Source organism: Oncorhynchus keta, chromosome 10, assembly GCF_023373465.1.
Source record: "Oncorhynchus keta strain PuntledgeMale-10-30-2019 chromosome 10, Oket_V2, whole genome shotgun sequence".
NCBI classification, from domain to species: Eukaryota; Metazoa; Chordata; class Actinopteri; order Salmoniformes; family Salmonidae; genus Oncorhynchus; species Oncorhynchus keta.
Window position 1 is genome coordinate 29,841,097 of NC_068430.1, and position 24,380 is coordinate 29,865,476.

A 24,380-nucleotide genomic window follows, 5' to 3' on the forward strand; every position below is an offset into this window, starting at 1 on the left:
CCTTGGCCTAGGAAACCTAACAACGGGCCCCACTGGACTGAGGTAGCTCGGGACCGAGGGGAAGCTCGGGACTGAGGGGAAGCTCGGGACCGAGGGGAAGCTCGGGCAGGTTGATGGATCTACCAGGTCCTGGCTGGCTGGTGGTTCCGGCAGATCCTGGCTGACTGGCAGATCCTGGCTGACTGGTGGATCCTGGCTGACTAGCGGATCTGGCAGATCCTGGCTGACTGGCACTTCTGGCGGATCCTGGCTGACTGGTGGATCCTGGCAGACTGGCGGATCCTGGCTGAATGGCGGATCTAACTGATCCTGGCTGACTGGCAGATCCTGGCTGTCTGGCAGATCCTGGCCGACTGGCAGATCCTGGCCGACTGGCAGTTCTGGCGGATTGGGCCGACTGGCGTATCCTGGCCGACTGGCAGATCCTGGCTGACTGGCAGATCCTGGCTGACTGGCAGATCCTGGCCGACTGGCAGTTCTGGCGGATCCTGGCTGACTGGCGGATCCTGGCAGACTGGCGGATCCTGGCTGACTGGCAGTTCTGGCGGATCCTGGCTGACTGGTAGTTCTGGCAGATCCTGGCTGACTGGCGGATCCTGGCAGACTGGCGGATCCTGGCACACTGGCGGATCCTGGCACACTGGCGGATCCTGGCTGAATGGCGGATCTAACTGATCCTGGCAGACAGGTGGATCCTGGCCGACTGGCAGATCCTGGCCGACTGGCAGATCCTGGCGGATCCTGGCTGACTGGTGGGTCCTGGCAGACTGGCGGATCCTGGCACACTGGCGGATCCTGGCTGAATGGCGGATCTAACTGATCCTGGCAGACTGGCGGATCCTGGCTGACTGGCAGATCCTGGCCGACTGGCAGATCCTGGCCACCTGACAGATCCTGGCCGACTGGCAGTTCTGGCAGATCCTGGTAGACTGGCGCATCCTGGCAGACTGGCGGATCCTGGCTGACTGGCAGATCCTGGCCGACTGGCAGATCCTGGCAGTTCTGGCAGATCCTGGCTGACTGGCACTTCTGGCGGATCCTGGCTGACTGGTGGATCCTGGCAGACTGGCGGATCCTGGCTGAATAGCGGATCTAACTGATCCTGGCTGACTGGCAGATCCTGGCCGACTGGCGGATCCTGGCCGACTGGCAGATCCTGGCTGACTGGCAGATCCTGGCCGACTGGCAGATCCTGGCTGACTGGTAGATCCTGGCCGACTGGCAGTTCTGGCGGATCCTGGCTGACTGGCGGATCCTGGCAGACTGGCGGATCATGGCTGACTGGTGGTTCTGGCAGATCCTGGCCGACTGGCAGTTCTGGCGGATCCTGGCTGACTGGCGGATCTGGCGGCGCTGGGCAGACTGGCAGCACTGGCGGCGCTGGGCAGACTGGCGGCACTGGCGGCGCTGGGCAGACTGGCGGCACTGGCGGCGCTGGGCAGACTGGTAGCTCAGACGGCGCTGGGCAGACGGGTAGCTCAGACGGCGCTGGGCAGACTGACGGCACTGGCGGCGCTGGGCAGACTGGCGGCACTGGCGGCGCTGGGCAGACTGGTGGCTCAGACGCGCTGGGCAGACGGGTAGCTCTGACGGCGCTGGGCAGACTGGAGAAAAAGGCTCTGGCAGTGCTGGACTGAGGAGCACTGGTGCCTCTGGAATGAGGGGCTCTGGCGCCTCTGGCATGAGGGGCGATAGCTCTGACAGCGCCGGACAGGCGGGAGACTCTGGCTGCGCTGGAGAGGAGGAAGGCTCCGGCAGCGCTGGACAGGCGGGACGCACTGTAGGCCTGATGCATGGTGCTGGCACTGGTATGCCGTGCATACTATGCCAAACCAACAGCTTTCTTTCTACTCTGTCCAATACATCCTCCACACTCTCAGACTCAGCACTCTGCTTCGCCGACAGCTCCAATTCCATTCATGGCTCCTTACGGTAAACATGGGGAGTTGGCTCAGGTCTGACTCCTGACTCTGCCACACTCTCCCTGCGCCACCCCCAATAAATTTTTGGGGGTGCCTCTCGGGCTTCCAGCCGCTCTGCCGCGCTAGCTCCTCATAATGCCGCCTCTCTGCTTTCGCTGCTTCCAGCTCGGCTTTGGGGCGGCAATATTCCCCTGGCTCTGCCCAGGGTCCTTTTCCGCCAAGGATCTCCTCCCAAGTCCATTTATCCAAATAGTGCAGCCTCTCCCACTGCTGCTGCTGCCTCTGTTGCTTCTCCTGCTGCTGCCTTTGCTGCTGCTGCTGTTGCTCCTGCTGCACCTGTTGCTTCTCCTGCTGCTGCTGTTGCCTCTGTTTACCACGCCGCTTGGTCCTTGGTTGATGGGTGATTCTGTAAGGGTTTTCTTCTGGTGAAAGAGAGGCGGACCAAAATGCAGCGTGGTGGTTATTCATGTTTTTAATAAAGACGACTGACTATACATGAACAGACTATACAAAACAAGAAAAGTGAAAACCTAAACAGTCCTATCTGGTGCAAACACAGAGACAGGAACAATCACCCACAAAACACAACACAAAACAGGCTACCGAAATATGGTTCCCAATCAGAGACAATGACTAACACCTGCCTCTGATTGAGAACCATATCAGGCCAAACATAGAAATAGACAAACCAGACACACAACATAGAATGCCCACCCAGCTCACGTCCTGACAAACACTAAAACAAGGAAACACATACGAACGATGGACAGAACGTGACAGGGAGGGGGTTCTCTGGGCTCTCTCCTTCTGGTACTGTGCTTCTGGAACTCATTTCCCCCTCCATGGCTCCAAGTGCATGAAAAGAGAAAGATTGATCATGTTAGGCACAGTTAAGTCACAACTGAAAAAAGGGGATGTGCCAGCATGACAGTGTAATGACATTAGCACACAATGACTACATTATTGTTCCAATTGAGGAGTTTATTATTGTTATGAGGGTGTTTATGTGTGATGAGGGTTGCTACCCATGCTGGCTGGTTGTTCGTTCTATCGGTTCGGTTGCCAGAGTTGCGACTCAGTCATTAAGTCTTTTTTTTCTGTGTATATGGATGGTACCCAGTCGTTCGTTCTAAATGTTCTATTGCCATACTGGCTGGCAACATTCTTGTCCATTTTTTGTTAGCTAGCCAACTACGGCTAACTTATAGTCACGTCAAACAGTGCAGCCAGAATAACAACAAATTAGCTGCATTTGTTTGAGCTGGTTTCTGGTGACATTTATTTGGATACATCATTAGAATACACCTGGCATAGAAAATGTCCTCTGTTGTTCAGAGGAGCTAGCCAACATCACAGCTAACACAATCACCTCAAACTGAAGCTGGGAAGACTGCAAACTAGCGGCACTTCGTTTCATTTGACATTTCTTTGTGTATATCCATAACAATTATGTTGACTCATGATTTCGACTGGCTGAGAAAAGCTGCCTACCTGTCTGTTTCATCCCGACACCTTCATTTCTTTGGGACAGCTGGAAATCAAATTTCAATTCTGAAACCATTTTTTTTTTTTTTTTTTTTTTTTTTTGCCTTTATTTAACTAGGCAAGTCAGTTAAGAACAAATTCTTGTTTACAATGATGGCCTACACCAGCCAAACCTGAATGATGCTGGGCCAATTGTGCACCTCCCTATGGGACTCCCAATCACAGCCAGTTGTGATACAGCCTGGATTCGAACCAGGGTGTCTGTAGTGACACATCAAGCACTGGCAAGCAGTGCTTTAGACTGCAGCGCCACTCAGGAGCCAATAATGTTGCAAATGTCAGAGAGACAGACTGCAAGGTTTATACAAATCTTCGCTATTTAAAACCAATTGCAAGTCTAAAAGAAATGGAAGATAATGTCTAGATGCTTTTTATAGTGGAGATAAAGTTTATAAATTGTCTGGCTGGGCTGATGAGACAGTGGATTGAGCTGTCAGATGGAACAGAGTAGATAGGCATTTCAACGTCATAACTAGCCAGTGGTAACTTGTGGAATAGACAGCAGCTGGAATTATTATTATTATATTTATATTTTTTAACCTTTATTTAACTTGGCAAGTCAGTTAATTAAGAACAAATTCTTATTTTACAATGACGGCCTACCGGGGAACAGTGGGTTAACTGCCTTGTTCAGGGGCAGAATGACAGATTTTTACCTTGTCAGCTCAGGGATTCGATCCAGCAACCCCAGTGCAGTTTTAACCAATCAGCATCCAGGATTAGACCCATTGTATAACAAGAACTAAACAATGGGAAGAGGATGATATTATAGAAACTTGTCTACTAAGTCTTCCCTATCTTTCCTCTTGTTTAAAAAACACATCTTTTCACAGAGGTTAAGCTGAATTCTTCAAATAGTTTCTTCTTGAAGATAAATTCTCTGTGAGTGGACTTACTGAACTCCTCTGAGCGGCACATAACTCACTCTGCCTTAGTTATTTAAACTGGCCCCAACCATCAGTCATTTAATGGTGTGTTACTTATTGTACAGACAGTTAGATTAGCCGGAAACTGTTCACATCATAGTGATTCACAAGCCTAATATAAGGACTGTATGAAACTTCCGACATACTGAATGTTACCAGTCAAAACAGAATGGTTCACCTCTGATCTCACTGGGGGTCAGTTATGGCTGACCAGGGTTATTTGTTAACCCCTTGCATGAGCTATAAACTGGAAATGAGTTTTTAACATTTTGAAATGACATTGCAGAAAGGACAAGTAGTATTTTATTCCCCTGTTAAGTCTCCCTGATAAAGAACATCTGTCTTAATTTGTTTATAATCTCAGCATTTGGTTTGGTGGAATGTCTATGTTTTGTGTACTTCGATTTGGGTTTTCAAATGCTCCTGTGACATGTCCCTGAGACTGATAGAGAGAGTACAGGAATTTTAATTTGGATTTAACTGTTCAGTAGTTGTTACCACATGGAGGATTTGTTTGTTTGAGCACTGGTGCTCTGGCGGAGTACTTGTACCCTCATCCATCTTACTCCTTCCTCTTGGAGGGTGGCAGGTAACCTTGCGGTTAAGTGCATTGGGCCAGTAACCGAAAGGTTCCTGGTTTGAAACCCTGAGCTGACTAGGGGAAAGAATCTGTCGATGTGCCCTTGAGCAAGGCACTTAACTAGGGCTGGGACGATACCAGTATTGCAAAAATGTTTCCATGTCAAAATTAAAACACGAACACAGGCTGTTTTCCTGAAGAAGTTAAATCCGTTTTGTGTTTTATTTCCTTGCCATGATACTAACGAGTATCAAGATACTGGTATCGTACCGGCCCTACACTTAACCCTAAATGCTCTTGTAAGTCGCTCTGGATAAGAAAGTCTATAAAATGCCAAATGAAAAATGTAGGAGCGTATCTTTCTCCTAAAGCTGAGTCTAAATTCCTGTCTCAGCACATGGAAGCTTTCTGAAGCTGATTCTTCAGTGGTACCTTTCTGATAATGAGACAACCTTTAGGACAATTGCTATAAATTCCCTTCCTCGCTCTGTGTGTGTGTGTGGTGCGTGGCCCTGCAGATATTGATGAGTGCCAGGTCTATAACGGGGGCTGCCAGCACAGATGCGTGAACACCAGGGGCTCCTATCACTGTGAATGCAACCCAGGCTCTCGACTCCATGTGGATGGACGCACCTGCATCGGTGAGTAACAACAGCACCCAGTGGACAATTAACCTGATAACCTTATGTTATACAACATCATCATGATATACAAACCACAAACATATTGTGTCATTCTAGTCAGTGGAAGCTTTTGGAAAACCCAGAGCCAGGTAGGAGTTAGTATAGGCCTGAGGAACTGCAGTATAGAAAGGTCTCAGTTTAGTTGAAAAACCAATACTTCTCTACATTTCATTCTGTCAGTGTGGTATTTAAAGTCTTAGGCAATCTCATAGAGTCCGCTGGCCTAACTCTGTGTGAGATCCACTTACTCTCCAGCTCTCCCGCCTGTGTGTTTACGTTGTACCTGTAACTTGTCTCTATCATCGCCGAGATGCACGACTCAGTGTACAGCCCTAAGGCTTTTAAAAACAGCTGTTAGCACATGAGTATAAACTCAATCTCAATGCACACAGCAAGGAATGTACACAGGGCGCCTTCTCTGACATTGAGAATGGAAATGTATGCTACTTTTCTTGGCTTTGGCAGAATGGATATGATATGAGTATAGGAATGAAACAGGATAGATAGGGGAACCCTAGTGTCACTGAGTTATGTGATGGCTGCAGTGTGGAGCACAGGGGATGATGACTGATTGCACTAATAATCACAATGCACATGTGGACTGTCTCAGGGGTGATGCTTATCTGTGAGTCTGCATAACTTTCTCCTGACAGAGTCTGGGAGCTGTGCTCTACCACTGGATGGGATGGATACTGTACTTCCCTCTCTTGCGCGAGAGAGAGAGATGCATACCAATAGCCACATACACAGGAGAGGAAAGGAACCCCAGATGTCTTCCCATATCAATTCAACATATCAGTCATTTTGTTATATCCAGTTCATGGCTTTCCAGGAGAGGTCCACCTAATCAAGCAGATGGATGCATAATGTGTCCAGCCAGTGTAGTTGATGGAGGGATCTAAGAGTTTCAGATGGTGGATAGGCTCTGGTCTGTCCCTCGCTTTATCAAAACACCATTAAACAACACCTGCTGTTAAAACCTCTACTTAATGTTCTCCCAGAGAACCAGGTCAAGCAGAGACATGCTATGGCTTGATGGGAGAGACAAAGAGATGTAGAAAGCAGAGATCAGTCAGTGAGCTGGCTCTGGCTTCAACTCATCATCTCAGAGTTTCCTTCACCACTGAGGACCTTCCTTCCGCTGTCTGTGTGATTATTGGCCCTTCAGGCCTGTTGATGGCTCTTTACTGGGTCAAAGTAGAACAAACCACTGAGGTGTTTAGCACAGTGTTTGTGTTGGTAGCACTTCTGAGCTTGCAGCCTTTCAGAAAGAGCAAAGGATGCAGAGTAAAAGGTAGAAGGGTTACTGTGACAATGGAATGGTTCTCCTCCAAACAATATAACAAAAATGTATTGTATCTGTCTGTCTGTGTCCAGCTGTCCAATCATGTGGCATCAGTAATGGAGGATGTGAGCATTTCTGTGTACAGCAGTCCCCTACTGCCTTCCGCTGCCGCTGTAGAGCCAACTACGTGCTTGCTGACGATGGAAAGCACTGCAAATGTGAGTGCACCCCTCCTCTGGTCTTTCTACACTACTATGCACCCAACAGCACTCACATACTAACTCACAGATGAATAATCTATCCGAGCACTTGCCAATTACTGAAATTCCCTCCATGTGAAAATAAAATTTCAACCAATTAAATACAAATGAGAAATAAGCTCCCACGTCACATTTAATGGCGTTTCCTTTCACTCTCCCAGTGTATCGTTGGATCTCAGGTCTGACATGGGAAACTGCAGAGGAAGTATGTTTAGTAGAAAGACTGCATAGCGGGCAAGTTGACAGAGTGTGATGTCACATTTTATTGTAAACATATGGTTTTCTCTTATTCAACACAAATATAGGCTACATTACTGATCGTGAATGCATACTGTCTTTGGCTAAAGTAACCATAAGTGCAGAGAGAGAGAGCAGCTTTCTGTGCATGTTGAGTGACAGGCAGCTAAGAGAGAAAGCAGCCTGATACAGACATGAAACTAACTGTGGATAACCATGCTTGCAGGAGCTTTAAGTTGTAACTATACAATTGCAACATGTCTAAGTAATAAAACAACAGCATCTAGATAGTTGATGGAAGGGTATTTGTGAATCCAAGGTGTCCTTTTGAAGGGTTTGTCATAACACTATAGATTCATAGCTGCCAATAGTCCAACAAAATGTCGGAGGAAGGGTAAGTTGGACTTGATGAGACGTTAAATTAGTGTGAATACGACCCTGATTTGAAGTGTTCACTCATCTTTCCTGTTTTCTCAACATTATGATGTTGTTTATCATAATGCTCTGACAGCCCAAGGCCCTCTCTCTCTCTCTCTCTCTCTCTCTCTCTCTCTCTCTCTCTCTCTCTCTCTCTCCCTCTCTCTCTCTCTGCGCTGAGGTGGACTAGTTTTCTCTGAGGGAAGGAAGATTATAATTTTAGAATAATTACTGTCTTTTAGATGCTTTTACGTTGTAATGGTTAGCCAGGACCAGCTTCCTCTAATTTCTGCAGTGCTGAAGCTTCTCACTCCAGCTGCTGTAGTGTACAGGACAGGCAGACACAAGTTAAACGCACTTAAATGTGCAGAAAAATACTCAGCCCAGTGTAGAGTTGGGACCTTTGTCTTGAGTAGTTGTGTCAGTGTGTATTCAAAGTAATCTGCATTTTAGATAAATGTCCTCCCCCTTCCCACTGATTTTTAAAATTGAACCTTTATGTAACTAGGCAAGTCAGTTAAGAACAAATTGTTATTTACAATGACAGCCTACTTCGGCCCAGCCCGGACGACACTGGGCCAATTGTGCGCCGCCTTTCAATTATATTTGTTGGAAATGTAAAATATTTTTCAAGATAAAGTGCTGTCAACATTAAACATTGTGCGTCTCCTATGTTAAAGTGGGGAATCCATGTCATGATAAGAATGGCGGCTGCCAGCAAGACTGTCTTGTTGATGGTGACAAGACAAACTGTGACTGTAGAAATGGGTACAAGCTGGCAGAGGACAGGAAGACCTGTGAGGGTAAGATGTCCACCTGTTGACTACTGCACTACTGTTCATACAGTGTCAATCATGTCTCTGTATTTAAGTTCTAGAATAGATCCGTATATATTCTTTGTTTATCTTTTGCAGATATTGATGAGTGTGAGTCTGAACAGACGGGATGTGCTCATGGCTGCCACAACATCCCGGGCTCCTTCGCCTGTGTGTGTGACACTGCCTACGAGCTGGGAGCAGACGGACGCCAGTGCTACCGTGAGTTTGGCTCGTATAATCATCATCATCTCTTTTGCCTGTTTGAAATGATCTGTAATGTACAAAATGTTTCAATCAGAAGTAATGGGAGAGTCATCTCGTGTTTCTGTGACAGGGATTGAGATGGAGATCGTCAACAGCTGTGAGAGCAACAACGGAGGCTGCTCCCATCACTGCCAGCACTCCACTGGTGGCCCTGTCTGCAGCTGTAACCAGGGTTACCGACTGGAGGATGACCTCAAGACCTGTGTCGGTCAGTCTAGAGACTAACCTTTACCATTCAGAGATTAACCTTCCCCATTCAGCTCATCTAAGATCAGTCTAGAGACTAACCTTTACCATTCAGAGATTAACCTTCACCATTCAGCTCAGCTAAGATCAGTCTAGAGACTAACCTTTATCATTCAGAGATTAACCTTCACCATTCAGCTCAGCTAAGATCAGTCTAGAGTCTAACCTTTATCATTCAGAGATTAACCTTCACCATTCAGCTCAGCTAAGATCAGTCTAGAGACTAACCTTTATCATTCAGAGATTAACCTTCACCATTCAGCTCAGCTAAGATCAGTCTAGAGACTAACCTTTATCATTCAGAGCTGAACCTTTACCGCTCAGATCAGTCCTTTGCCATTCAGTCTAGAAACTAACCTTTACCATTCAATCTAGAGACTAACCTTTACCATTCGGTCTAGAGACTAACCTTTACAATTCAATCTAGAGACTAACCTTTACCTTTTGGTCTAGAGACTAACCTTTACCATTCAATCTAGAGACCATTCAGCTCAGATTGGTGTTGGTCAGTCTAGAGATGAATCTTTACCCTTTAACTCAGGTCAGTTTAACATGTGCCTGGTTTGTAACATATCACAACATCATGATCATCCGAGAAATGCTTTTCATTGTGTGTGTTTTGTTTGGCAGACCTGGACGAGTGTGGAGAGGGAAGTTCATGCTGCGAGCAGGACTGTACCAACTACCCTGGGGGCTATGAGTGTTACTGCACAGCGGGCTACCGCCTCAACTCAGATGGATGTAGCTGTGATGGTATGTTCACCCTCTATAACCTTAGAATAGTGATCTAGTGGGGCACTCATTATACAATATAACTGTTGAACCTGGAATGCTTCCAGTTGAACTTACAATATGTGCATGACGCTGTAACATTTTAGTCATGTTTCAAATCAAATCAACGTTTATTTGTCACGTGCACCAAATACAACAGGTTACAGGTTACAGTGAAATGCTTGTTTGTTGAAAAGGAAGTGTATTCTTTGGTTTTCTGTTCATTGTTTATTACATAACAACATCTATTCAACTCTAAATTTGCCATTTATATCAATTAACATGACTGAGGAGCAGTGTTTTTGTAAAGTGACTGGACTCTGGACTCTGTGTGTGTGTATTGTGTAGATGTGGATGAGTGTCTGGCGGCCAACGGTGGCTGTGATCACACATGCCAGAACACCGCAGGCTCCTTCCAGTGTTTCTGCCGCCAGGGCTTCCGTCTGGGCGAGGACCGACGCTCCTGTGAACGTGAGTTACACCAATCAAATGAAATGTTGTTGCCTAGGGCCACAGCACCATCACACTCCATGTGGACATCCTGGTAACCTGTTACTCTCTCTCTCTATCTCTCTTACTCTCTTACTCTCTTACTCTGCAGTGTTAGGGAACACAGTTGAGACCCTGTCTAGTGGGGGCCAGGATATCGTGGGGATCCTGGCTCAGCCCCAGCTCGCCCTGCTGCAGGACTACAACCAGCCCCTAGAGCGCTATGATGACTATGAAGATGATGATGCTAGAGAGCTGCTGGCTGAGAGCACGCTAGCAGAGAAATTTGGTGAGCCACTGAACTCGAACGCAGACACTTTGGGCCTGTATCTTATTGCCTCTGTGTCTGAGCAACAGGAGGTAGACTGCCAGACCTCCTTATTTGCTTACTAGTTACTGGTCAATTAAATACCCCACAGCAGGTGGCGAATTGGTGAGCCTCATATTCTGAGGCTGTTTTTTGTATACCTCTGTAGTAATGGGGAAGCTTATAGACTGTGGCAGGGGGCTGTGGCAGAGAGCCATAGGATGTGTTTTGTGTTGTTCCTTGATTTATTAATGTGAAAACAGTAATCAGTATTGTATTATTTAAGGTCATCTCACCAGGGGTTGCTAGGAAGAATTTAGTTGAAGATTTGCAAATCCCTAACCACAAGCAGAATGTTTCTAGAACGTTATAGTCGGGAATCTCTTCTGTCCTGTGTGCAGTGTGTCTGAACAACACGTTTGGCCATGACTGCAGCCTGACCTGTGAGGACTGCTCTAACGGAGGGCTGTGTGGCCCAGGGAGAGATGGATGTCACTGTCCCGATGGATGGACAGGCCTCATCTGCAACCAGAGTCAGTATATACACACAGTGTACACAGACACTGCACTCTCAACACAGTACATCAGTAATCTGATCAATCTTATGTCTGTGTTTCTCTGTGGAATAACACGTCTCTCTCTGTATAATGGATAAATATATAACGTTTTATTCTACTCGGAACAGCTTGTTCCGAGGGATCCTTCGGCAAGAACTGCTCATTCCCCTGTAAGTGTAAGAACGGAGCCACCTGTGACCCTGTCAATGGGAACTGTCGCTGCCCACCTGGGGTCAGTGGAGACATGTGCCAGGATGGTGAGTCACTACTGGCTAACAGATACTGTACATACAAAAAACATTCTCAGTTATTCACACGCTATTGAAACGTTCAGTTGCCTGATAACAATATATTTTTGTCTGTAGGCTGTCCTAAGGGCTTCTATGGGAAACAGTGCAATAAGAAGTGCAACTGTGCCAATAACGGATGCTGCCACCGCACCTACGGAGCCTGTCTGTGTGACCCTGGACTCTACGGGAGGTTCTGCCATCTACGTGAGTCACTCACATTGCTGACCCCTCACCTCTAATCTCTACCTACACTGAGTGTACAAAACATTAACAACACCTTCCTAATATTGACTTGCACACCTCCTTTTTCCCTCTGAACAGCATAAATTCATCTGAGCATGAACTCTGCGAAGTGTTGAAAGCGTTCCACAGGGATGCTGGCCCATGTTGACTCCAATGCAAGTGTTGAGCGTGAAAAACCCGGCAGTGTTGAAGTTCTTGACACAAACTGATGCGCCTGGCAACTACTGCCATACCCCGTTCATAGGCACTTAAATCTTTTGTCTACCCATTCACCCTCTGAATGGCATACATACACAATCCATGTCTCAATTGTCTCAAGGCTTAAAAATCCTCCCCTTCATCTACATCCTGCTAGTCATCTATGAACATTTGAACATCTTGGCCATGTTCTGTTATAATATTCACCTGGCATAGCCAGAAGAGGACTGGCCACCAGTCATAGTTCTTCTCTCGGTTTCTTCCTAGGTTCCGGCCCTTCTAGTGAGTTTTTCCTAGCCACCATGCTTCTACATCTGCATTGCTTGCTGTTTGGGGTTTTAGGCTGGGTTTCTCTACAGCACTTTGTGACATCAGCTGATAAATACATTTGATTGATTGCTTGAAGTGGATTTAACAGGTGACATCAATAAGGGATCATAGCTTTCACCTGGATTAACCTGGTCAGTAAATGTCATGGAAAGAGCATGTTTTGTATACTCAGTGTATATCGATAACATTCAGGTCTTATTCAATATTTTTCATGTTATCTCCTTCCCTATCCAGTGTGTCCCAAGTGGGCCTTTGGACCGGGCTGTTCAGAGGAGTGTGAGTGTGTCCAGCAGAACACTCTGGAGTGTCACCGTCGCCACGGCACCTGCGTCTGCAAGCCCTGGCAAGCCCAGGGTTGGCAGTGGCAGGAAAAAGTTATGATCATCTTGCAGGGAACTGTTCTTAGTGGCAGCCCTTTACAAAAACTGTTCTTATGATCATCAGCCCTTTACAACACACACTGTTCTGTAGCTGTGGATGCAGCCCTTTACAACACACACTGTTCTGTAGCTGTGGATGCAGCCCTTTACAACACACACTGTTCTGTAGCTGTGGATGCAGCCCTTTACATCACACACTGTTCTGTAGCTGTGGATGCAGCCCTTTACAACACACACTGTTCTGTAGCTGCGGTGGATGCAGCCCTTTACATCACACACTGTTCTGTAGCGGTGGATGCAGCCCTTTACATCACACACTGTTCTGTAGCGGTGGATGCAGCCCTTTACATCACACACTGTTCTGTAGCTGTGGATGCAGCCCTTTTGTAGGGATTTATGTGTCTAACTTTCCTCTCCTCCGCCCCCTCCTCAGAGTGTGACCCAGGCACGTTTGGCCCAGGCTGTGAGAACAAATGTGAGTGCCCGCTCAGAGTGTCTTGTGATCATGTGACCGGGCAGTGCCAACGCCTGTGCCCGGCTGGTCGCCGTGGAGACAACTGTGATCAAGGTAGGTTGCCCTGTTGGTCATATGGGAGGGGCATAATTCTCTGACGTCAAGGGGTCACTATGTAGGAATATCGTATGCAGCCTCTCTTAGTAAGACTACCATTGTCTCTCCGTCCTCTCCTTTAGACTGTCCAGAGGGGAGGTTTGGGCGAAGTTGCACTCAGGCCTGTGACTGCTCAGGGGCTCCATGTGACAGAGTGAGTGGCCAGTGCCAGTGTCCTGCAGGAACATCAGGAAAACACTGTGAGAATGGTAAGAGATCAATCGGATCATTAAGTTGAGTTTATTTTATCATGACACCCGACAACTAAGTCAAAACATTGTGATATATTGATGATGACGCTAACTCATACTCTTTATTTGTGCTATAGTGTGTGTGAAGGGCTTCTGGGGTGCGGGATGCCGTGAGGCCTGTCCAGCCTGTGAGAATGGAGGAGTGTGTGACAAACACAACGGGACGTGTTCCTGCCCTCCTGGGTACATGGGCAGGCTCTGTCAGAACTGTGAGTATGAGTGAGTGAATGGAAGAACTGTGAGTATGAGTGAGTGAATGGAAGAACTGTGAGTATGAGTGAGTCAATGGAAGAACTGTGAGTATGAGTGAGTCAATGGAAGAACTGTGAGTATGAGTGAGTCAATGGAAGAACTGTGATCAAAGATTCTTGTGGTAGTTGTGGTTAAAAGATTGATGAGCTTGTTGTGGGTCATTAAAACATCAACCACGTCACATTCCCCTCCGTCTGAGGCACAGACAGGTCATAAACACTGTTTTCATCAGCCGTGTTTTCACAGAGAAGGAAAATGTTATTCTTGTGTAACCAGCGGTTTTCTTGTTAAATGCCGTCAGATGCTTGCATGTCATTTCGACCAGTGTCATGGGGACTTACCGTACGGTATTCCAATATGTGTGTTCACAGTATGTAGAGTATGCGTGACTCTTTGGCTCACAGTGCTATCATACAGTATGTTTGTGTGCTGTAGCATGTCCGACGGGACGGTTTGGTGTTGGATGCCAGCTGCGCTGCCTGTGTGAAAACAGCGGGCGCTGCCACCCTGTCACGGGCCGTTGCACCTGTGCCCCTGGCTGGGCTGGACACAACTGCAGGAAAGGTAGAGTGGGTGTGGCATTGAACACAGTCTCGAAGGAATACAAAATAAATAAATATAGCTTACGCTCACTGAATGTAAAATGTTCAATTAAAATGTCTCCTGTTTGTTTGTTTCCATGGCAGCCTGTGACGCCAGGCACTGGGGGGTGGACTGTGCTGAGAAATGTGACTGTAAGGATGGTGATGGGAGCTGTGATGCGGCGACGGGCCAGTGTAACTGTGAGGCCGGCTACACCGGGACACAATGCTATGACAGTACGTGTGTCAGAGTCCTCAACCAAAATATCTGATATCAGGTGTTTGTGGGTTGTTTCCTTTCAGTCTAGTCTTAGTACTAGCAGACTATCTCAGAGCACACACCTATCACTCCCTACTGTACTTGTGTTAATCTGTGTCTCAGAGTGTCCAGCGGGCTATTTTGGGCTAGGCTGTCTGCATCACTGTCAGTGTGACAACAAGGGGACATGTGACCATGTGAGCGGAGCCTGCGCCTGTCTGGTGGGCTGGACTGGAACCTTCTGTGAGAAACGTAAGAGAACCTCCCAAGATCTCTCTAAACCTTATCCAGAACCCAAACTATAAATAGTATCCATAGACTGAACTGTATCTGTAATTATGTTCAATTAGCCTATAGGAATCATTGAGTTATTAACATTGTGGATTGATATGCTTTATTGTTTGCTGAGAAGTAAAGGCTCTGTGTGTGTGTGTGTGTGTGTGTGTGTGTGTGTGTGTGTGTGTGTGTGTGTGTGTGTGTGTGTGTGTGTGTGTGTGTGTGTGTGTGTGTGTGTGTGTGTGTGTGTGTGTGTGTGTGTGTGTGTGTGTGTGTGTGTGTGTGTGTGTGTGTGTGTGTGTGTGTGTGTGTGTGTGTGTGTGTTTTAGCCTGTCCCCAGGGCTTCTATGGGTTGGACTGCCAGGAGAAGTGTGTGTGTGTGAACGGAGGTCACTGCAGCCATGTCACTGGGGTGTGTGTGTGTCCTGCAGGGTGGATTGGTCCTACCTGCAACCTGAGTTAGTATTGGACTTCCCACACGCCAGACAGCCTACAATATAAAACATGTCATATCAGATATGTGTTTAACATTGATATGATTTGTTCTTTAGAAGTAAACAGTTTCTTATCTTTTTCTTGCAGCATGCCAGGCTGGTTTCTACGGGGAGAGCTGCAGCCAAACCTGCGGTTGCCATAACAATGGTAGCTGCCACCCGGCGAGCGGGCAGTGTGTGTGTACACCAGGTTGGACAGGGCCAAGCTGCTTACAGGGTGAGTGTGGACAGGGAGAATAGGATCAGATCACTACTCCTATCTTACTATCCACAATACATTGCATGTGTCCTGTATAGAAAATATTTGTAGGGCTATAAAGTAATGAACATGGATCTACCATTTTCCCCCCTAGAATGCCCAGTAGGCTTCTATGGAACAGACTGCTGCCAGCGTTGCCTGTGCCAGAATGGAGCCACGTGTGACCGAATCAGTGGGCAGTGTATGTGTGCCAGCGGGTGGATGGGCGCAGCCTGTGAGCTAGGTGAGTGGTACTGAAACAGCCATAGAGTCACCATGACCCTAAGTGACCATACTCATGCCTTACTACCATATAATATCATGTTCTGTGACTGTTGACCTAAAGCATTTATCCAGTCAGGATAATTGTTCCCCTTTCAGTACCAGTCAGTTACTAGAAATGCAGGCTATGGAAAAGCATCAAGGCTCTGTCTGGAGTCGTCTGGACAGACATGCCTAAGAATAGCATTACCTGAAATGGTAGAAACCATTTAGAACATTGGCCTTGTGGTTTGTTTTACTGTATTCTGGAAACAAATGAGTCTCCATCCTAATTTGCCCTGGTTTAGCTCATTTGTTTTTGCCTGGTGCTGTTCCCTGGCAGTGTGTGTGACACAGAGCTGCTCCGCAGACCGCAGACAGTCTGCTAGACCTCACAGTCTCCTGTCTGCCCTGTAAACATCTCACTCTAGACCCAACGCAGAGGCTCTATTTCACCACCCTACTCTACTCTACATCACACACTATCCTCCCATAGCACCCATATAAACCTTTCCATGGGTCGTCCATGCCAAACTCAGCCCCAGGCCCCTTATTCCACTCCAGGCACAGGAAACCTCTAATGCTGCTGCTGTGTTACCTAGCAACTCCACTCTGTGGCTAGTTATCACTTCCTTGAGCCAACTTTCTGCTAAGTCAAACCACCGGGTTTGGAGAAGGTATTGCTGTCCTCAGCAGAAATACTATAGGTTTCCCTGTTAGCCTGTGGTTGGTTTCACTGCTCTGATGTGATGTCATGATGGTGTGTTGACGTTACAGAGTGTGGAGCGGAGCAGTTTGGGGCCGACTGCCAGCAGCAGTGTCAGTGTGCGAACGGGGGACAGTGTGACAGACAGACGGGCAAGTGCACCTGTAGTCCTGGCTGGGTCGGAAAGCGCTGTGAAAAAGGTGAGAGAGAGACAGAGAAGCGGACATTTACTGTCTTTGTGATCATCAATGTTGGGTGCAGTGAACACAGCAGTGAACACAGCATCCTCTTGTGAGTGAATGTTCTTATCACATCCAGTCTCTGAGTTCCTCCTCTCTCCTTTTCCTCCCCCTCAGCCTGTGGGTCAGGCCTGTTTGGAGATAGCTGTGAAGAGAGCTGTCAGTGTGAAAATGAAGCCCCCTGTCACCACGTCACCGGGCACTGCCTGTGTCCACCGGGTTGGAGGGGACCCCTTTGTGACAAAGGTAGCCTAGTTTTAATGACAACAACTTTTTATATTGTCATAGCCTGTTGCACACTGGTTATCACTGAAAGGAGTTTCAGCCATACATGTTCAGGGTTTTTACTGCCACTCCTTTTCACCTCCAGCCTGTCTTCCTGGTACCCATGGCAAGGGCTGTGTGCAACGCTGCACCTGTCCCCAGGGTACTTCCTGTCACCATGTCTCTGGGGAGTGTGGCTGTCCCCCTGGATTCACTGGCAATGGCTGTGAACAAAGTGAGGACTGTACTACCCTCTCAGCTCTTCTCCTCTCTGTCAATCTGGACTTTCAGCTGTAATGTCTCCTTTTTCATGTTGCTTACCTCTGTCTGTCTGTCTGTCTACCCCACCAGCCTGTCTATCAGGGACATATGGGCTAAACTGTAACCAGGTGTGCCAGTGTTCTGAGACCAACCAGCTCTGCCACCCAGTGACTGGGTTCTGTTACTGCGCCCCAGGCTTCCATGGTCCAAAATGTAACCAGGGTATGTATTATACACTACCACCCTCTGCTGGTACCAACTCAGAGGCCTTGTTGTTAGAGTATCCACCCTGAGATTGGAAGGTTGGGAGTTTGATCCCTGGTCAAGTCATACCAAACACTGAAAAAAGGGACCTGATGTGTCTCTAGGCATGAAGGAGATAAGGCACATTTTTTTTCAACTAGGCAAGTCAGTTAAGAACAAATTCTCATTTACAATGATGGCCTACCCCGAAGACTCTGGGCCAATTGTGCGCCACCCTATGGGACTCCCAATCATGGACGGTTGTGATACAGACTGGAATCGAACCAGGGTCTGTAGTGACGCCTCTAGCACTGAGATGCAGTGTCTTAGACTGGTGCACCACCCGGGAAACCCCAGAAACTACAGCCCCCTCTTGCAGCATGAACTGTCATGTTGTCCACCCAATCAAAGAGAATTAAGGTGCACACACGTTGAGAGACAAATTTGAGGTGCCAGACAGTGACATTCAATTACCGCCCTGCACAATCCTGCCTGCATTTAGCTGATATAGGGTGTAATCATTAGTCCAACAGTTGCAAACAATAGTTTATATTGGACAGATTGGGGCGGCAGGGTAGCCTAGTGGTTAGAGCGTTGGACTAGTAACCTGAAGGTTGCAAGTTCAAACCCTCCGAGCTGACAAGGTACAAATCTGTCGTTCTGCCCCTGAACCCACTGTTCCTAGGCCGTCATTGAAAATAAGAATTTTTTCTTAACTGACTTGCCCTGTTAAATAAAGGTAAAAAATCAAGTATGTTTATGCCCGTGTTTGCTTCCATTTAAGAAACAGAATCGTCGGAATAAATACACCCCTGATCACACGTAAGAGTTCACTCTCTAAACAGCCACGTTGTATTCCTGCTCTTCCCTTCGCTTGTGGACTTCAACGCACAACACCTCAGCTGTATGTGACCAGGAGAAAAAACCTTTCCATGCCAAACCTCTACAAACAGCCTACATCGTTGTCACCATATTAGCTAAAGTAACGTCATAGTCAGCATAATTAATAGAACTAACACGTTAGTAAACCTGCTACAATCATGCGGTAACGTTAGAGTGTACAGTCAGTAAGCAGTTACACTGGCGGCCCCGGTGGCAATACATTTGTGATACCAAAAGCATACCTTGACTTGGAAGAGTTCCAGTGTTGTGTTGGAAAGCCATAGCCGGCTGGCTAACATAGCATCCCTCTCTTTGAGCAGGGTCTTTTAAGTAGGCGAAACTAGCTAGATGCATTTGCTAGCTAAGTAAGTGAAACTGAAATTGAAAAAAAATGGCAATCTCTATTTCTCTCTTGCTTCACCTTCATTTTGGAAGAAATTAATTTGTTCAATACTGTTCAACTATTGTCTTTCTCTCTTTGATTCAACTACTCAACACATTTTATACACTGCAGTGCTAGCTAGCTGTAGTTTATGATTCATTTTGATTGGGTGGACAACATGACATGTCATGCTGCAAGAGCTCTGATAGGTTGGAAGACGTCCTCCGGAAGTTGTCATAATTACTTTGTAAGTCTATGGAAGGGGGTGAGAACCAAGAGCCTCCTAGGTTTTGTATTGAAGTCAATGTACCCAGAGGAGGACAGAAGCTAGCTGTCCTCTGGCTACACCATGGTGCTGCCCTACAGAGTGCTGCTGAGGCTACTGTAGACCTTTGCAAAATATTGTGTTTTAATCAGTTATTTGATGACGTGATTATATTTAGTATAATTTTATCTAAAAGGGATAACTTAAATGTTCTACAATTTACATTTTTATGAAATCCACTGAGGAGGATGGTCCTCCCCTTCCTCCTCTGAGGAGCCTCCAATCGTGTACTTGTACAGCAAGCTACCTCACACTACAGAAACAGGAGATAGGCTCCTTTGAGTCGTTCCGGCTCACACACGCCAAGGCTCGTGCACTTACTTACTTTACCCTCTGTTGGTAATGACACCTTCATAACCTTCCATAGGGGATGTCATTGGTCTAGGGAATATTTTAGTATTTTTTTTCTCTCTTTTAGTGTGTTGGTCAAATGCTTTGTTTTGGCTCCTAGGGTGTGTGGAAGGTCGGTATGGTCCCAACTGCGAACGAGAGTGTCGGTGTCAAAATGGGGGGAAGTGCAGCTCCACCACTGGCACCTGTGAATGTACAGCAGGGTTCATCGGAGCACACTGCAACATCAGTGAGTTCATACTCAGCTTTTTAAATCACTTAATGTATATGCAGTAATAGCATAGTATCTGCATTAACACTATGGTCCCTAAAGCCCTGTACTCTTTTTACAGCATGCCGAGCGGGACGTTATGGGCATGATTGTGCCCACGTGGTGCTGTGTGGAGAGGGGGCACAGAATGATCCTGTCACTGGTATATGTCACTGCAGCTCTGGACAAAGAGGAGAGGACTGTGGACAAGGTACGGTACCTACTGAATCGAGTTGAACAGATCACAGTGCGGAATTATTTTTACAACACCAATATGATTGTTTGCGTCTCTGTCTGTCTATAAGGTAAAGAGATTTTTGTAATATGTGTGTGTTTGTAATGTGTAGTTTCTGTGTATTGGCAGGCTGTGCTCCTGGATGGTTTGGAGGGGACTGTGCTCAGCACTGTAACTGCAGTAACGGAGGACTGTGTGACTCTGTCTCTGGAAGCTGTATCTGTGGTCTGGGCTGGACCGGGCCTCACTGTGATACAGGTCAGCGATACTGTACAACAAGTACACCTATGCAAAATCATAAGAAATGGCTAACTCATCCAGGAGATGAGATGGGTTTAACTGCTGTCTCACTGTGTTTGTCTGCTTGTGTGATAGAATGTCCTCCAGGGACGTTTGGAGCTAACTGCCAGCTGAAGTGTGACTGCCGGAACAACGGAACCTGTGACAGATTGACAGGAAGCTGCCTGTGTATCCCAGGATACTACGGACGTCAGTGTGAAAATGGTGAGTGACACACACGTCAGCACTCAGTCAGAACAGTGAAAGCCACTGGCATTGCATCCTCTATCAAAAGTGTCCTGTGCCTGTCCTCAGCATGCCCCCCTGGTCTCCATGGCCCTCTGTGCCAGCTCCAGTGTGACTGTCTGAATGGGGCTTCCTGCCACCCCTCCACAGGCCTCTGTGTGTGTCCCCCTGGGTACCACAGCTCCCGCTGCCACAGAGGTGAGACATCTGCCACATAACTGACCTCATACTATCTATGATCAACCACCAATTGCAGGATCTATAGAAGAAAGACTAAATATGTTGTTGCTCTCCATCGTTCTCCACCATGTCAACTTTCAGAGTGTCACCAGGGCAGGTTTGGTGTGAACTGTGCCAAATCATGTGACTGTGTGGAGGGCACACCCTGTGACCCTGTGAGTGGCAGGTGTCTGTGCACCTCAGGGAAGACTGGACCCAGATGTGACATTGGTAAGAGCCAGTAATACTGTATGTTTAATTGGAAGCATTCAGTAAGTTCGGTGTGATGGTAGTGCAGCAAGTGCCAACCCAATATTCCCCATCTGAGCCTATTTCCAATTATATTCTTGTGTCTGTCTTACCTGCATGTGTGTTTATTGTCAGACTGCAAAGCAAACCGCTATGGGCCAGACTGCACAGAGAGGTGTGAGTGTGACAACGGGGCTTATTGTGACCATCGGAACGGCCGCTGCACCTGTCTCAACAGCTGGATCGGACTCACCTGTCAGGAAGGTAATAGTGACTCCCCAACACACACACACCACACTTACAACACAGTACAGGACTGGGTATAATGAAGGTGGACTTGAGAGAAAAGTTGACTGGAACTGACATGTTTATTATGAACAACTTATTATAGTGCTGACAAGGTGTTTTGTCTGTAGTGAAATTGCACAGAATTGTTGCAGTTGCATTCCTCCTCCGTGGTGCTGTTTGTCTATAATGAATGTGTGCTGAGATAAAGAGTAAACTGACAGCTCCTCTGTGTGTGTCCTGTCCTTAGGTGGGCCTCCACGCCTCCCCTACAGAAGCAGGAGGGAGGATAACTCACATCTGGACAATAACGCATTATAGCTCCCCCTTTTGGTTGAAGGCTCCAATCCCCTCAACGAGACTGAGGCAGCAGCACAAGCTTCACTGAAGCCAAACTGAAGTGGATTGAAAGTGTGGATATGATTATTTCAGACATACACACCCCAACAGGAGAGGATATTGCTGCACCCACAGGAGCTGGATGACAGACATGGAGAAATAGACTCTCAGGGGAAGTTTGCTCTGGGGTGGATAATGCTTTGGTGTGCGTGCGTATCTGTGTTTTGAACAGTGAAGGGCTTTTCATTGTGTGTGTAGTATATATGTACGGTGCCCACTCAGGCATGGCCTGACTCATCAGTGATGAGGTCCTGGATGTTGTGACCTCCTTCTGGTAGTTAGAGGGAGGTCAGGTGTTACCAGGACTACCCTCCTCTGCACACTCCTATCCTGGACAAAGAACCTACGGTATATAGGAGATGTGTGTGGAGATGGGCTAAATGTCCAACACTAACACATTCTTGATTTCAGAGATCCACTGATTCACTCTGCTGTTCTTGAGATATTTGTTTTGTAATACTTGGCAACGTTAAAATATTTTGTTTATTTTTTTTTGTAATTTCCCCCTGGAATTTTGATGGAATTCGTGCATATACCATATACAGTGGCTTGTGAAAGTATTCACCCCCGTGGAATTTGTCATATTTTGTTGCCTTACAAACTGGAAATAAAGTAGATTTGGGGGGGTTTGTATCATTTGATTTATACAACCTGCCCATCACTTTGAAGATGCTAAATATTTTTTATTGTGGAACAAGAAATAACACAAAAAAACAGAAGACTTGAGCGTGCATAACTATTTACCCCTGCAAAGTCAATACTCTGTAGAGCCACCCTTTGCAGCAATTACAGCTGCAAGTCTCTTGGGGTATGTCTCTATAAGCTTGGCACATCTAGACACTGGGTTTTTTGCTCATTCTTCAAGGCAAAACTGCTCCAGCTCCTTCAAGTTGGAAGGGTTCCGCTGGTGTACAGCAATCTTTAAGTCATAACACAGATTCTCAATTGGATTGAGGTCTGGACTTTGACGAGGCCATTCCAAGACATTTAAATGTTTCTCCTTACACCACTCGAGTGTTGCTTTAGCAGTATGATAAAGATAATGATTTATTTCAGCTTTTATTTCTTTCATCACATTCCCAGTGGGTCAGAAGTTTACATACACTCAATTAGTATTTGGTAGCATTGCCTTTAAATTGTTTAACTTGGGTCAAACATTTCAGGTCGCCTTCCACAAGCTTCCCACAATAAGTTGGGTGAATTTTGGCCCATTCCTCTTGACAGAGCTGGTGTAACTGAGTCAGGTTTTTAGGCCTCCTTGCTCGCACACACTTTTTCAGTTTTACCCACACATTTTCTATAGGATTGAGGTCAGGGCTTCGTGATGGCCACTCCAGTACCTTGACTTTGTTGTCCGTAAGCAATTTTGCCACAACTTTGGAAGTATGCTTGGGGTCATTGTCCATTTGGAAGACCCATTTGCGACCAAGCTTTAACTTCCTGAGTGATGTTTTGAGATGTAGCTTCAATATATCCACATAATTTTAATTTCTCATGATGCCATCTATTTTGCGACGTGCACCAGTCCCTCGTGCAGCAAAGCAGCCCCACAACATGATGCTGCCACCCCTGTGCTTCACGGTTGGGATGGTGTTCTTCGGTTTGCGAGCCTCACCGTTTTTCTTCCAAACATAACGATGGTCATTATGATCAAACAGTTCTATTTGCTGTTGTTCTGGGATAGATTTGCACTTTTCAAACCAAAGTACGTTCATCTCTAGGAGACAGAACGCATCTCCTTCCTGAGCGGTATGATGGCTGCGTGGTCCCATGGTTTTTATACTTGCGTACTATTGTTTGTACTGATGAACGTGGTACCTTCAGGCATTTGTAAATTGCTCCCAAGGATGAACCAGACTTGTGGAGGTCTACAATATTTTTTGTGGTCTTGGCTAATTTCTTTTGAGTTACCCATGATATCAAGCAAAGAGGGCACTGAATTTGAAGGTAGGCCTTGAAATACATCCACAGGTACACCTCCAATTGCCTGAAATTATGTCAATTAGCCTATCAGAAGCTTCTAAATCCATGACATAATTTTCTGGAATTTTCTAAGCTGTTTAAAGGCACAGTCAACTTAGTCTATGTAAACTTCTGACCCACTGAATTATAAGTGAAATAATCTTTCTGTAAACAATTGTTGTAAAAATTACTTGTATCATGCACAAAGTATGTCCTAACTGACTTGCCAAAATTATAGTTTGTTAACAAGAAATTTGTGGTGGTTGAAAAATTAGTTTTAATGACTCCAACCTAAGTGTATGTAAACTTCTGACTTCAACTGAATATATACTGAGATCATGTGACACTTAGCTTGCACACAGGTGGACTTGAACTAATTACGTGACTTTTGAAGGTAATTGGTTGCACCAGATCTTATTTAGGGGCGAAATACATATGCACGCACCACTTAAAAAAAAAAAGTAATTTCACTTCACCAATTTGGCCCATTACAATTATGTCCATTACAATTTTGTCCATATGTCCATTACTGCATTGTCAGAACTAGAAGCACAAGCATTTCGCTACACTCGCATTAACATCTGCTAACCATGTGTATGTGACAAATAAAAATTGATTTAAAATCCAAATTAA

General features: G+C 46.4%; 1 protein-coding gene across 1 annotated transcript in view; it reads left to right on the top strand.

Moving 5' to 3' along the window:
• LOC118388493 (multiple epidermal growth factor-like domains protein 6) overlaps positions 1-23,885 on the top strand; it is a 90,221-nt gene extending 66,336 nt beyond the window's left edge. Inside the window, exons 6-38 of the mRNA XM_052526835.1 lie at positions 5,492-5,614; positions 7,034-7,159; positions 8,536-8,658; positions 8,770-8,892; positions 9,008-9,145; positions 9,814-9,936; positions 10,303-10,425; positions 10,556-10,732; positions 11,152-11,283; positions 11,436-11,564; positions 11,673-11,801; positions 12,603-12,742; positions 13,184-13,316; positions 13,442-13,567; positions 13,687-13,818; positions 14,297-14,425; positions 14,548-14,679; positions 14,825-14,953; positions 15,307-15,435; positions 15,560-15,688; positions 15,825-15,953; positions 16,748-16,876; positions 17,033-17,161; positions 17,286-17,414; positions 17,531-17,662; positions 19,724-19,852; positions 19,956-20,084; positions 20,238-20,366; positions 20,484-20,612; positions 20,703-20,831; positions 20,955-21,083; positions 21,237-21,365; positions 21,637-23,885. Of these exons, the coding sequence (XP_052382795.1) occupies positions 5,492-5,614; positions 7,034-7,159; positions 8,536-8,658; positions 8,770-8,892; positions 9,008-9,145; positions 9,814-9,936; positions 10,303-10,425; positions 10,556-10,732; positions 11,152-11,283; positions 11,436-11,564; positions 11,673-11,801; positions 12,603-12,742; positions 13,184-13,316; positions 13,442-13,567; positions 13,687-13,818; positions 14,297-14,425; positions 14,548-14,679; positions 14,825-14,953; positions 15,307-15,435; positions 15,560-15,688; positions 15,825-15,953; positions 16,748-16,876; positions 17,033-17,161; positions 17,286-17,414; positions 17,531-17,662; positions 19,724-19,852; positions 19,956-20,084; positions 20,238-20,366; positions 20,484-20,612; positions 20,703-20,831; positions 20,955-21,083; positions 21,237-21,365; positions 21,637-21,707 (4,247 nt within the window). The 3' untranslated portion in view covers positions 21,708-23,885. The remainder of the gene's footprint in view (positions 1-5,491; positions 5,615-7,033; positions 7,160-8,535; positions 8,659-8,769; positions 8,893-9,007; positions 9,146-9,813; positions 9,937-10,302; positions 10,426-10,555; positions 10,733-11,151; positions 11,284-11,435; positions 11,565-11,672; positions 11,802-12,602; positions 12,743-13,183; positions 13,317-13,441; positions 13,568-13,686; positions 13,819-14,296; positions 14,426-14,547; positions 14,680-14,824; positions 14,954-15,306; positions 15,436-15,559; positions 15,689-15,824; positions 15,954-16,747; positions 16,877-17,032; positions 17,162-17,285; positions 17,415-17,530; positions 17,663-19,723; positions 19,853-19,955; positions 20,085-20,237; positions 20,367-20,483; positions 20,613-20,702; positions 20,832-20,954; positions 21,084-21,236; positions 21,366-21,636) is intronic.
• Positions 23,886-24,380: the final 495 nt, after the last annotated feature.